General features: G+C 41.0%; 1 protein-coding gene across 5 annotated transcripts in view; it reads left to right on the plus strand.

Moving 5' to 3' along the window:
• LOC128666479 (RAF proto-oncogene serine/threonine-protein kinase) overlaps window positions 1–13,301 on the plus strand; it is a 530,187-nt gene that overhangs the window by 363,152 nt on the left and 153,734 nt on the right. For all 5 annotated transcript variants that reach the window (XM_053721101.1, XM_053721099.1, XM_053721102.1 and 2 more), the window contains one exon: window positions 10,119–10,236. In XM_053721101.1, coding sequence (XP_053577076.1) covers window positions 10,119–10,236 — 118 coding nt within the window. The remainder of the gene's footprint in view (window positions 1–10,118; window positions 10,237–13,301) is intronic.

Raw genomic sequence — 13,301 nt, forward strand, 5'->3', positions numbered from 1 at the left:
GGGTGATATGATATGCAGGGGGGGGGGGGTTATGCATGAAGAGACCAGGGTGATATTGAAATGCAGGGGGGGGGGATATCCATGAAGAGACCAGGGTGATATTGATATGCAGGGGGGTATCCATAAAGAGACCAGGGTGATATTGATATGCAGGTGGGGGTATCCATGAAGAGACCAGGGTGATATTGATATGCAGGTGGGGGTATCCATGAAGAGACCAGGGTGATATTGATATGCAGGTGGGGGTATCCATGAAGAGACCAGGGTGTTATTGATATGCAGGGGGGTATCCATGAAGAGACCAGGGTGATATTGATATGCAGGTGGGGGTATCCATGAAGTGACCAGGGTGATATTGATATGCAGGGGGGGTTATCCATGAAGAGACCAGGGTGATATTGATATGCGGGGGGGGGGGTATCCATGAAGAGACCAGGGTGATATTGATATGCAGGGGGGGGTATCCATGAAGAGACCAGGGTGATATTGATATGCAGGGGGGGGTATCCATGAAGAGACCAGGGTGATATTGATATGCAGGGGGGTATCCATGAAGAGACCAGGGTGATATTGATATGCAGGGGGGTATATATATATATATATATATATATATATACATATATATATACATATATACACACATGCGCACACACACAATTTAAAACTGAATTTTATTTCAAAATGACCTGCAGAAAAATTTTTACTACAAAAAATCTCATCGCAGAAAGTGAAAAAAAGTTCTGCTTCTGGGAGCACAAGTGATAGACAAGTTACAAGTCTCAGGCATTAATTACTGTTTTAGCATATATATGCAAACTAGGTTTGTTGCAGGTTATTTCAGCAATAACAACTAGAAGCAGAGAAATAGTTATAAAGTTCTGAGTAAGATGATGTTAGTGTAATTAGAGAGTGATGATAAGCAAAAGCATACTTGATTTATAATAAAGTTCAGAGTTTAAGTAGCTGTGTCCAGGAAACAGAATGGGATTATTTTTGATACTTGCGGTTTGATGATATTTAGCATAGGTAATAGAAAATGCTGTATCTTGGAATAGTTGGTAAATTCATGCAGGAAACAGTCACAGATCTCAGTTGTTCAGGATCACAACTTCAAAGTTAATGCAAAGCACATTAGACCTGAGAAGGCTTAAAAAGAGGCTGAGGTAATCGGGTACATGAATGATTAATCAGGCAAGCAAGCTGAATGTAAATACTGCCCAAATGCAGCAGTCAGAGAAGTCTTAAAGGGATAGTGACATTAGGCTGAGATATGTTACATATTTAGACCTAGTCGACATGTCCTCGGTTCTACCATGGACTCTGCCAATGAGGCAGGACCTTCTTATCCAAGGTCTGTTCACGCATCCAAATCTAATTTCTCTGCGTCTGACTGCTTGGAGATTGAACGCCTGATTCTATCAAAGCGTGGTTTCTCTGAGTCGGTCATTGATACCCTGATTCAGGCTAGAAAGCCTGTCACCAGGAAGATCTATCATAAGATTTTGCGCAAATATCTTTATTGGTGTGAATCCAATGGTTACTCGTGGAGTAAGATTAGGATTCCTAGAATATTGTCTTTTCTCCAAGAAGGTTTGGAGAAGGGATTATCAGCTAGTTCCTTATAAGGACAAATATCTGCTTTGTTTATTCTTCTACACAACCGTCTGGCAGGTGTCCCAGACCTTCGAGCATTTAGTCAGGCTTTGGTCAGTATCAAGCCTGTATTTAAACCTGTTGCTCCGCTATGGAGCCTAAATTAAGTTCTTAAAGTTCTTCAAGGGGTTCAGTTTGAACCTATGCATTCCATGGATATTAAGCTTCTATCTTGGAAAGTTTTGTTTTTAGTAGCTATCTCTTCGGCTCGAAGAGTTTCTGAGCTATATGCTTTACAGTGTGATTCCCCTTATCTTATTTTCCATGCAGATAAGGTGGTTTTGCGTACCAAACCTGGGTTTCTTCCTAAGGTTGTTTCTTATAAGAATATCAATCAAGAGATTGTTGTTCCTTCACTGTGTCCTAATCCTTCTTCAAAAAAGGAACGTCTGTTGCACAATCTTGATGTGGTTTGTGCTTTAAAGTTCTACTTACAAGCAACTAAAGATTTCCGTCAAACATCTTCATTGTTTGTTTATTCTGGTAAGCGGAGAGGTCAGAAGGCTACGGCCACCTCTTTCCTTTTGGCTGAAAAGCATCATCCGTTTGGCTTATGAGACTGCTGGCCAACAGTCTCCTGAAAGAATTGCTGCTCATTCTACTAGAGCTGTGACTTCCACATGGCTTTTAAAAATGAGGCTTCTGTTAAACAGATTTGTAATGCGGCGACTTTGTCTTCGTTTCATACTTTTTCCAAATTTGATACTTTTGCTTCTTCTGAGGCTATTTTTGGGAGAAAGGTTCTACAAGCAGTGGTGCCTTGCGTTTAAGGTCCCTGTCTTGTCCCTCCCTTCATCCGTGTCCTAAAGCTTTGGTATTGGTATCCCACAAGTATGGATGAAACCGTGGACTCGATACATCTTACAAGAGAAAACATAATTTATGCTTACCTGATAAATTTATTTCTCTTGTGATGTATCAAGTCCACGGCCCGCCCTGTTTATTAAGACAGGCATATATATTTTTATTTTTAAACTTTCAGTCACCACTGCACCCTATAATTTCTCCTTTTTCTTCCTAGCCTTCGGTCAAATAACGGGGGGGGTGGAGCTAAGGGGGGAGATATATAGGCAGCTTTGCTTTGGGTGCTCTCTCTGCCACTTCCTGTAGGGGAGAAGAATATCTCACAAGTATGGATGAATCCGTGGACTCGATACATCACAAGAGAAATAAATTTATCAGGTAAGCATAAATTATGTTTTTTTCCACTCTTTTAAATTCTCTGGGCCAGATTACCATGATGCCTGCCAAGAGCAGTTCAGTAGCTGTGTAAAGTATCCACGGTTCTCTTTACATTCCTTTACGTTTATTCTTTCAGTTACATATGCTTGCTGACATATTTAGGAAGCAAGTTTTACAGTTTGTTCGAGAAATTATGCACTTCTTTGGATTTCAGACTTTTTTTTTTTTTTTTTTTTTTGCGATTCTCATTGCTTTCATACCGACCCAGTTGTTAGAAATCATTAAATAAAACAGAATTTTATTTTTTTTAAATCTTGAATGATGGCCTATGAAGACTCACCCTTCCAAGTTTGGTTCTTAGTTTTGTCTCTCTCCTTTTGCTCTTCCTAGGCATGAGTAGTGGGAGTTTCTGGTTTTCTCCAGTTGGGTGGTTTATTATTAACCTGATTGTCAAGAATAACGTTCTACTTCATATGCTGTCCTCAGAATTAAATTTTGAATTATTTATGGCGGAACTTTGTTGTTTGCCGAATGCAAATTCTTTCAAAAGCTTTCTCTTGTAGATAAATAAGGAAATAGCCTTGTATGTTTTAAAAAAAATAAACTGCTTTCATAGTAGTTTGTGTTTACTCTGCTAGATTCCCAAGTGTGCCATATGTCCATATACCACAGGACCTGACATTTTCAGTTGAAATATTTACACATTTTAATATTTGCCTTTTAATGTGGCTATACTAGGATGATTTAAAGAAACTAGCATTTTCAGTTCCCATGAACATTTTAATTTCTAACAGGGTAGGGATGAAAATAAAGTTATTGGGAGAACATTTTCAAACGTTTGTAGTAAACTGGGCTGCAAATGGGTTATCTGAAAATCCTAACTTTCATTGGGTATTCAAATCGGTTTAAATTCAGTAGCCTATGAAGTAATTTATACTTACATTTACAAGCAAAAAATAAATATAGGGAAGATACAAAATGGTTGTGAATCAACTTCCCTGTATCGGGGTGCAGCCAACCAAGAGTCTCTCCCAGGACTCATCAGACAATGTAACAGATATAAGATGAGGTGGCTCTCCTCTCCCACTGGTGACAAAAGCGTAATGAAATCTCATAAGGAAGCAAATAGCACATTGGTGTGATATTGTGACAACAAGATCAAGCACTAAATGGAAAGTACTCACAAGATGTGTAGAAGTAATCAAGCCTTTATTTAATCTTTACATCTGCAATAAAACCCGCATCGAAAATTAAAAAAAAAATCAATTGAATGAGATTATAAAAACAGATTTCTCTTGTTAAGTGTATCCAGTCCACGGATCATCCATTACTTATGGGATATTCTCCTTCCCAACAGGAAGTTGCAAGAGGATCACCCACAGCAGAGCTGCTATATAGCTCCTCCCCTCACTGCCATATCCAGTCATTCTCTTGCAACTCTCAACAAAGATGGAGGTCGTAAGAGGACTGTGGTATTTTATACTTAGTTTATTTCTTCAATCAAAAGTTTATTTTTAAATGGTACCGGAGTGTACTGTTTATCTCAGGCAGTATTTAGAAGAAGAATCTGCCTGCATTTTCTATGATCTTAGCAGAAGTAACTAAGATCCTTTGCTGTTCTCACATATTCTGAGGAGTGAGGTAACTTCAGAGGGGGAATAGCGTGCAGGTTTTCCTGCAATAAGGTATGTGCAGTTAAAATATTTTTCTAGGGATGGAATTTGCTAGAAAATGCTGCTGATACCGAAGTAATGTAAGTAAAGCCTTAAATGCAGTGATAGCGACTGGTATCAGGCTTATTAATAGAGATACATACTCTTATAAAAGTGCATTTTAAAATGTTTGCTGGCATGTTTAATCGTTTTTTTATATATGTTTGGTGATAAAACTTATTGGGGCCTAGTTTTTTTCCACATGGCTGGCTTGAATTTTGCCTAGAAACAGTTCTTTGAGGCTTTCCACTGTTGTAATATGAGTGGGAGGGGCCTATTTTAGCGCTTTTTTGCGCAGGAAAATTACAGACACAGACATCCCAGCTTCTTCCTGCATGTTCCAGGACTTCTCTGAAGGGCTCAAAAGGCTTCAAAAGTCGTATTGAGGGAGGTAAAAAGCCACAGTAGAGCTGTGGCAGTTGTTGTGACTGTTTAAAAAACGTTTTTGTCATTTGTTATTCCGTTTTTGGTATTAAGGGGTTAATCATCCATTTGCAAGTGGGTGCAATGCTCTGCTAACTTGTTACATACACTGTAAAAATTTCGTTAGTGTAACTGCCTTTTTTCACTGTTATTTCAAATTTGGACAAAATTTGTGTTTCTTAAAGGCGCAGTAACGTTTTTTATATTGCTTGTAAACTTGTTTTAAGTGTTTTCCAAGCTTGCTAGTCTCATTGCTAGTCTGTTTAAACATGTCTGATACAGAGGAACCTACTTGTTAATTATGTTTGAAAGCCATGGTGGAGCCCCATAGGAGAATGTGTACTAAATGTATTGATTTCACCTTAAACAGTAAAGATCAGTCTTTATCTATAAAAGAATTATCACCAGAGGGTTCTGTCGAGGGGGAAGTTATGCCGACTAACTCTCCCCACGTGTCAGACCCTTCGCCTCCCGCTCAGGGGACGCACGCTAATATGGCGCCAATTACATCAGGGACGCCCATAGCGATTACCTTGCAGGACATGGCTGCAATCATGAATAATACCCTGTCAGAGGTATTATCTAGATTGCCTGAATTAAGAGGCAAGCGCGATAGCTCTGGGGTTAGGAGAGATACAGAGCGCGCAAATGCTGTAAGAGCCATGTCTGATACTGCGTCACAGTATGCAGAACATGAGGACGGAGAGCTTCATTCTGTGGGTGACATCTCTAACTCGGGGAAACCTGATTCAGAGATTTCTAATTTTAAATTTAAGCTTGAGAACCTCCGTGTATTGCTTGGGGAGGTATTAGCTGCTCTGAATGACTGTAACACAGTTGCAATTCCAGAGAAATTGTGTAGGCTGGATAGATACTATGCGGTGCCGGTGTGTACTGACGTTTTTCCTATACCTAAAAGGCTTACAGAAATTATTAGCAAGGAGTGGGATAGACCCGGTGTGCCCTTTTCCCCACCTCCTATATTTAGAAAAATGTTTCCAATAGACGCCACTACACGGGACTTATGGCAGACGGTCCCTAAGGTGGAGGGAGCAGTTTCTACTTTAGCAAAGCGTACCACTATCCCGGTTGAGGACAGTTGTGCTTTTTCAGATCCAATGGATAAAAAATTGGAGGGTTACCTTAAGAAAATGTTTATTCAACAAGGTTTTATTTTGCAGCCCCTTGCATGCATTGCGCCTGTCACTGCTGCAGCGGCATTCTGGTTTGAGGCCCTGGAAGAGGCCATCCAGACAGCTCCATTGGAGGAAATTATTGACAAGCTTAGAACGCTTAAGCTAGCTAACTCATTTGTTTCTGATGCCATTGTTCATTTGACTAAACGAACGGCTAAGAATTCCGGATTCGCCATCCAGGCGCGTAGGGCGCTATGGCTTAAATCCTGGTCAGCTGACGTGACTTCAAAGTTTGTTACTCAACATTCCTTTCAAGGGGCAGACCTTATTCGGGCCTGGCTTGAAGGAAATTATTGCTGACATTACTGGAGGCAAGGGTCATACCCTTCCTCAGGACAGGGCCAAATCAAAGGCCAAACAGTCTAATTTTCGTGCCTTTCGAAATTTCAAGGCAGGAGCAGCATCAACTTCCTCCGCTTCAAAACAAGTGGGAACTGTTGCTCATTCCAGACAGGCCTGGAAACCTAACCAGTCCTGGAACAAGGGCAAGCAGGCCAGAAAACCTGCTGCTGCCCCCAAGACAGCATGAAGGAACGGCCCCCTATCCGGAAACGGATCTAGTGGGGGGCAGACTTTCTCTCTTCGCCCAGGCGCGGGCAAGAGATGTTCAGGATCCCTGGGCGTTGGAGATCATATCTCAGGGATATCTTCTGGACTTAAAAGCTTCTCCTCCACAAGGGAGATTTCATCTTTCAAGGTGATCAGCAAACCAGATAAAGAAAGAGGCATTCCTAAGCTGTGTGCAAGACCTCCTAGTAATGGGAGTGATCCATGCAGTTCCGCGGACGGAACAGGGACAGGGGTTTTATTCAAATCTGTTTGTGGTTCCCAAGAAAGAGGGAACCTTCAGACCACTCTTGGATCTAAAGATCTTAAACAAATTCCTCAGAGTTCCATCATTCAAAATGGAAACTATTCGGACCATCCTACCCATGATCCAAGAGGGTCAGTACATGACCACAGTGGACTTAAAGGATGCCTACCTTCACATACCGATTCACAAAGATCATCATCGGTTCCTAAGGTTTGCCTTTCTAGACAGGCATTACCAATTTGTAGCTCTTCCCTTCGGGTTGGCCACAGCTCCAAGAATTTTTACAAAGGTTCTGGGCTCACTTCTGGCGGTTCTAAGACCACGAGGCATAGCGGTGGCTCCGTATCTAGACGACATCCTGATACAGGCGTCAAGCTTTCAAATTGCCAAGTCTAATACAGAGATAGTTCTGGCATTTCTGAGGTCGCATGGGTGGAAAGTGAACGTGGAAAAGAGTTCTCTATCCCCACTCACAAGAGTCAACTTCCTAGGGATTCTTATAGATTCTGTAGAGATGAAAATTTACCTGACGGAGTCCAGGTTATCAAAACTTCTAAATGCTTGCCGTGTCCTTCATTCCATTCCACGTCAGTCAGTGGCTCAGTGCATGGAAGTAATCGGCTTAATGGTAGTGGCAATGGACATAGTGCCATTTGCGCGCCTGCATCTCAGACCGCTGCAATTATGCATGCTATGTCAGTGGAATGGGGATTACTCAGATTTGTCCCCTCTACTAAATCTGGATCAAGAGACCAGAGATTCTCTTCTCTGGTGGCTATCTCGGGTCCATCTGTCCAAGGGTATGACCTTTCGCAGGCCAGATTGGACGATTGTAACAACAGATGCCAGCCTTCTAGGTTGGGGCGCAGTCTGGAACTCCCTGAAGGCTCAGGGATCGTGGACTCAGGAGGAGAAACTCCTCCCAATAAATATTCTGGAGTTAAGAGCAATATTCAATGCTCTTCTAGCTTGGCCTCAGTTAGCAACCCTGAGGTTCATCAGATTTCAGTCGGACAACATCATGACTGTGGCTTACATCAACCATCAAGGGGGAACCAGGAGTTCCCTAGCGATGTTAGAAGTCTCAAAGATAATTCGCTGGGCAGAGTCTCTTGCCACCTGTCAGCGATCCACATCCCAGGCGTAGAGAACTGGGAGGCGGATTTTCTAAGTCGTCAGACTTTTCATCCGGGGGAGTGGGAACTCCATCCGGAGGTGTTTGCTCAACTGATCCATCGTTGGGGCAAACCAGAACTGGATCTCATGGCGTCTCGCCAGAACGCCAAGCTTCCTTGTTACGGATCCAGGTCCAGGGACCCGGGAGCGACACTGATAGATGCCCTGGCTTATGTGTTTCCACCGTTTCCTCTGCTCCCTCGACTGATTGCCAAAATCAAGCAGGAGAGAGCATCAGTGATTCTGATAGCGCCTGCGTGGCCACGCAGGACCTGGTATGCAGACCTAGTGGACATGTCATCCTTTCCACCATGGACTCTGCCTCTGAGGCAGGACCTTCTAATACAAGGTCCTTTCAATCATCCAAATCTAATTTCTCTGAGACTGACTGCATGGAGATTGAACACTTGATCCTATCAAGGCGTGGCTTCTCCGAGTCAGTCATTGATACCTTAATACAGGCACGAAAGCCTGTCACCAGGAAAATCTACCATAAGATATGGCGTAAATATCTTTATTGGTGTGAATCCAAGAGTTACTCATGGAGTAAGGTTAGGATTCCTAGGATATTGTCCTTTCTCCAAGAGGGTTTGGACAAAGGATTATCAGCTAGTTCTTTAAATGGACAGATTTCTGCCCTGTCTATTCTTTTGCACAAGCGTCTGGCAGAGGTTCCAGACGTCCAGGCATTTTGTCAGGCTTTGGTTAGAATTAAGCCTGTGTTTAAAACTGTTGCTCCCCCGTGGAGCTTAAACTTGGTTCTTAAAGTTCTTCAAGGAGTTCCGTTTGAACCCCTTCATTCCATTGATATTAATCTTTTATCTTGGAAAGTTCTGTTTTTGATGGCTATTTCCTCGGCTCGAAGAGTCTCTGAGCTATTTGCCTTACAATGTGATTCTCCTTATCTGATTTTTCATGCAGATAAGGTAGTTTTGCGTACCAAACCTGGGTTTTTACCTAAGGTGGTTTCTAACAAGAATATCAATCAAGAGATTGTTGTTCCATCATTGTGTCCTAATCCTTCTTCAAAGAAGGAACGTCTTTTACATAATCTGGACGTAGTCCGTGCCTTGAAGTTTTACTTACAAGCTACTAAAGATTTTCGCCAAACATCTTCCCTGTTTGTCGTTTACTCTGGACAGAGGAGAGGTCAAAAAGCTTCGGCAACCTCTCTTTCCTTTTGGCTTCGGAGCATAATTCGCTTAGCCTATGAGACTGCTGGACAGCAGCCCCCTGAAAGGATTACAGCTCATTCTACTAGAGCTGTGGCTTCCACCTGGGCCTTTAAAAATGAGGCCTCTGTTGAACAGATTTGCAAGGCTGCGACTTGGTCTTCGCTTCACACCTTTTCAAAATTTTACAAATTTGATACTTTTGCTTCTTCGGAGGCTGTTTTTGGGAGAGAGGTTCTTCAGGCAGTGGTTCCTTCCGTTTAATCCTGCCTTGTCCCTCCCATCATCCGTGTACTTTAGCTTTGGTATTGGTATCCCATAAGTAATGAATGATCCGTGGACTGGATACACTTAACAAGAGAAAACATAATTTATGCTTACCTGATAAATTTATTTCTCTTGTAGTGTATCCAGTCCACGGCCCGCCCTGTCCTTTTAAGGCAGGTCTACATTTTTATTAAACTACAGTCACCACTGCACACTATGGTTTCTCCTTTCTCGTCTTGTTTCGGTCGAATGACTGGATATGGCAGTGAGGGGAGGAGCTATATAGCAGCTCTGCTGTGGGTGATCCTCTTGCAACTTCCTGTTGGGAAGGAGAATATCCCATAAGTAATGGATGATCCGTGGACTGGATACACTACAAGAGAAATAAATTTATCAGGTAAGCATAAATTATGTTTTTTTAACTGTGATTTTAACTGCAAATGGTAGTTTCTCATTTTCAGTATTGTGTTGTATTTGAATAAAAAGTAAAGTAAATGTGATTATAAAGTAAATTGTTTTACAGAGGTCTCGTGGGCAGAGAGATTCAAGTTACTATTGGGAAATAGAAGCAACTGAAGTAATGTTGTCAACAAGAATAGGATCGGGATCATTTGGTACAGTCTACAAGGGCAAGTGGCATGGTATGTATTAATCCTTTGATTCAGGAATTCACCAAATAGGTAGTAAGCTCACTTAATTTCATTAAAGTGATGGTAAATCCTAGCGTTTGTGAAACGCTAGGATTTACCATTGTAACAAATAAAGGGGACTTTCATTCATGAAACTTGCGCCAAGCTGCATTTCCTGCACTGCTATTGGATAAGAGGTGGAAACTTCACCTCTCGGCCAAATAGCGTTCTGCCGTGGGCTGCCTTTAGCAGCTCAGCGAACGCTGCTAACAAATAAAGGGACTTTCAGAATGAAGTATTTTATACTTCATGAATGAAAGTCCCCTTTATTTGTTACGATGGTAAATCCTAGCGTTTCACAAACGCTAGGATTTACCATCACTTTAATATGTTTCCCAGTCCTTTTCAGTTACTTATGTTACATTTATTTCTTATTCATACTGCAAAAACATAATTTATGCTTACCTGATGAATTAATTTATTTTATGGTGGGGAAAGTCCACTATCCATTACTCCTGGGAATTTTTCTTCCCTGCCACTAAAAAGAGGCTAAGACTCAGAGAGGTTGGAGGTTTTTTTTTTAGAGCTCTTTGTTTTTTTTCGAAGAGCTAAATAATATGAGCAGGGGAAAAAGATTTGCCTAAAAAAACAAACAAAACAGGGTGGCTCGCATGGTCTCTCACCACCATGAAAGAAATTAATTTATCAGGTGAGCATAAATTTGTTTTCTTTCATACAGGTGGAGAGAGTCCACAATTCATTACTCATGGGAACTAAGAGTAACTAAATCTACAACCCCAATAGAACCAAGGCAGAAATAAAATTAGCCTGAGACAACTGCCTGAAAGACTTTGCTACTAAGGGCTGCCTTAGGAGAAGAAACTGATATGAGAAATGGTAGAATTTAGTAAAAGTATGCAAAGAAAACCAAGTAGCTTTCTTTCACATTTTGTTATCAAAAACCTCATTTTTAAAAGCCCAAGAAGTGGCAATTGGTCTGGTAAAATGAGCAGTAATCAGTTTAGGTGGAGACTGACCCACCTCCAAGTAAGCCCTGTGAATCAAAAGTTTCGACCAAGAAGCCAAAGAAATGGCGGAAGCTTTCTGCCCCTTCCTGGAACCAGTGAAGTGAACAAACAAACTAGAAGTTTGTCTGAAATCCTTAGTAGCATCTACACAGTACTTTAAAGGGACAGTCAACACCATAATTTTTGTTGTTTTCAAAGATAAAAAATCCCTTTATTACCCATTCCCCAGTTTTGCGTAACCAACACTGTTATATTAATATACTTTTTACCTCTGATTAACTTGTATCAAGCATCTTATGACAACAGCCCTTTGATCACAACATTTTAGTTATTATCTTATGACCTTTTATTTTAACCAATTGGTACAGTCTGTCACAATCCACGGGCGTGATCACAATGTTATCTATATCGTTTACATGAACTAGCTCTCCCCTGTTGTGAAAAGCAAATAAAAAAGCATGTGAAATTGGTGATAAAAGTAAATTGGAAAGTTGTTTAAAAGTACATGCCCTATTTGAAACACAAAAAAAAATGTTGGCCTTGACTGTCCCATTAAGGCTCTTACAACATCCAAGTTATAATGAAGCCTCTCTGAAGAACTCTTATGATTGGGACATAAACAATGGGCTACATTTTCCCAACTTATAATATATGATGACACAACCTTGGATAAAGAGTCAAATTTAGTCCTCGAAACTCCTTTACCCGGATGAAAAATTAGGTAGGATCACATGAAAGAGGAGAAAACTCAGAACCTTTTCTAGCAGAAGACATGCTAAAAGAAAGAAAACCTTCCAAGAAAATAGCTTAATATCCACTTTATGCATAAAAGGAGGAGCCTGCAAAGGCAGCCGCCTAAGGCCTCAGCAGTCCGAAACAGGTCCCATTTAGTGAAAATACATAGAGCATTGTATGATTCAGATCAGTATGATATGACAGTTGTATCATGTATTTCCGTGTGGAGATGTTATAAATATTCAAGGATAATCGGCGGATTATCAAAAACTTTCTGGGAGCTTCTGAAGTTGCAACCTAGTATCACTGCAGACTATTTAACCAAAAGGAAGAAGCAGCAACCACACCAGCAAAAGAAAAGGTTTGCATAAAAATAAAACCTGCTTGCTGAAGATGTTCTTCTATGAAAGGATTCTAACTTAATATCTAAAGGGTCTATCTTCCAAAGGGATAGTAGAACACTTAGACGAGGTTGAAATAGCCCCATCAACTTTAGGAATAGTTCAATATTAGAAGCCGGTAAAGGATACATTTTCTTAATTTTTGCAGAAGCACAATCCCTAGCAACTATATCATAGACCACATCAGGAACAGGAAACACCTCAGGAGGTTTAACCATAGATTTTATAAAAAAAATTCTAAACTATTTACAGCCTTATATTCAGCTACCTTGGCATTTTTAACCTCTAAATTAAGCAAAATCTCCTTTGAAAGTGAACAGATATGTTCAACCTTTAAAAAAAACACCATTTGTTTCTCTTGTAAGATGTATCGAGTCCACAGATTCATCCTTACTTGTGGGATATTCTCCTTCCCTACAGGAAGTGGCAAAGAGAGCAACCACAGCAGAACTGTCTATATAGCACCTCCCTTAGCTCCACCCCCCAGTCATTCTCTTTGCCTACTCTAAGTACTAGGAAGGGCAGAGCGAGTGTGGTGACAAAAATGTTAGTTTTTTATTTCTCAAGCAAAAGTTTGTTATTTTAAATGGTACCGGTGTGTACTATTTACTCTCTGGCAGAGAAGGAATGAAGATTTCTGCAAGGAGGATGATGATCTTAGCACTTTGTAACTAAGATCCACTGCTGTTCTCACAAGGGCTGAAGAGTACAGGAAAACTTCAGTTGGGGGAACGGTTTGCAGGTTAAACTGCATATGAGGTATGTTCAGTCTATATTTTTCTAGACAGACTGTGTTAATTCTAGAAAAGGCTGGCAATATCCCCATGAGGGAAGGGTAAGCTGTATTCAGACACTTGGATAGGAATTTCAGCTTGCATGAAGGGCTCATTAGTTACTGGTGACACTGTTAGGT

The sequence above is a fragment of the Bombina bombina genome, chromosome 7 (assembly GCF_027579735.1).
Source record: "Bombina bombina isolate aBomBom1 chromosome 7, aBomBom1.pri, whole genome shotgun sequence".
Classification (NCBI taxonomy): domain Eukaryota; kingdom Metazoa; phylum Chordata; class Amphibia; order Anura; family Bombinatoridae; genus Bombina; species Bombina bombina.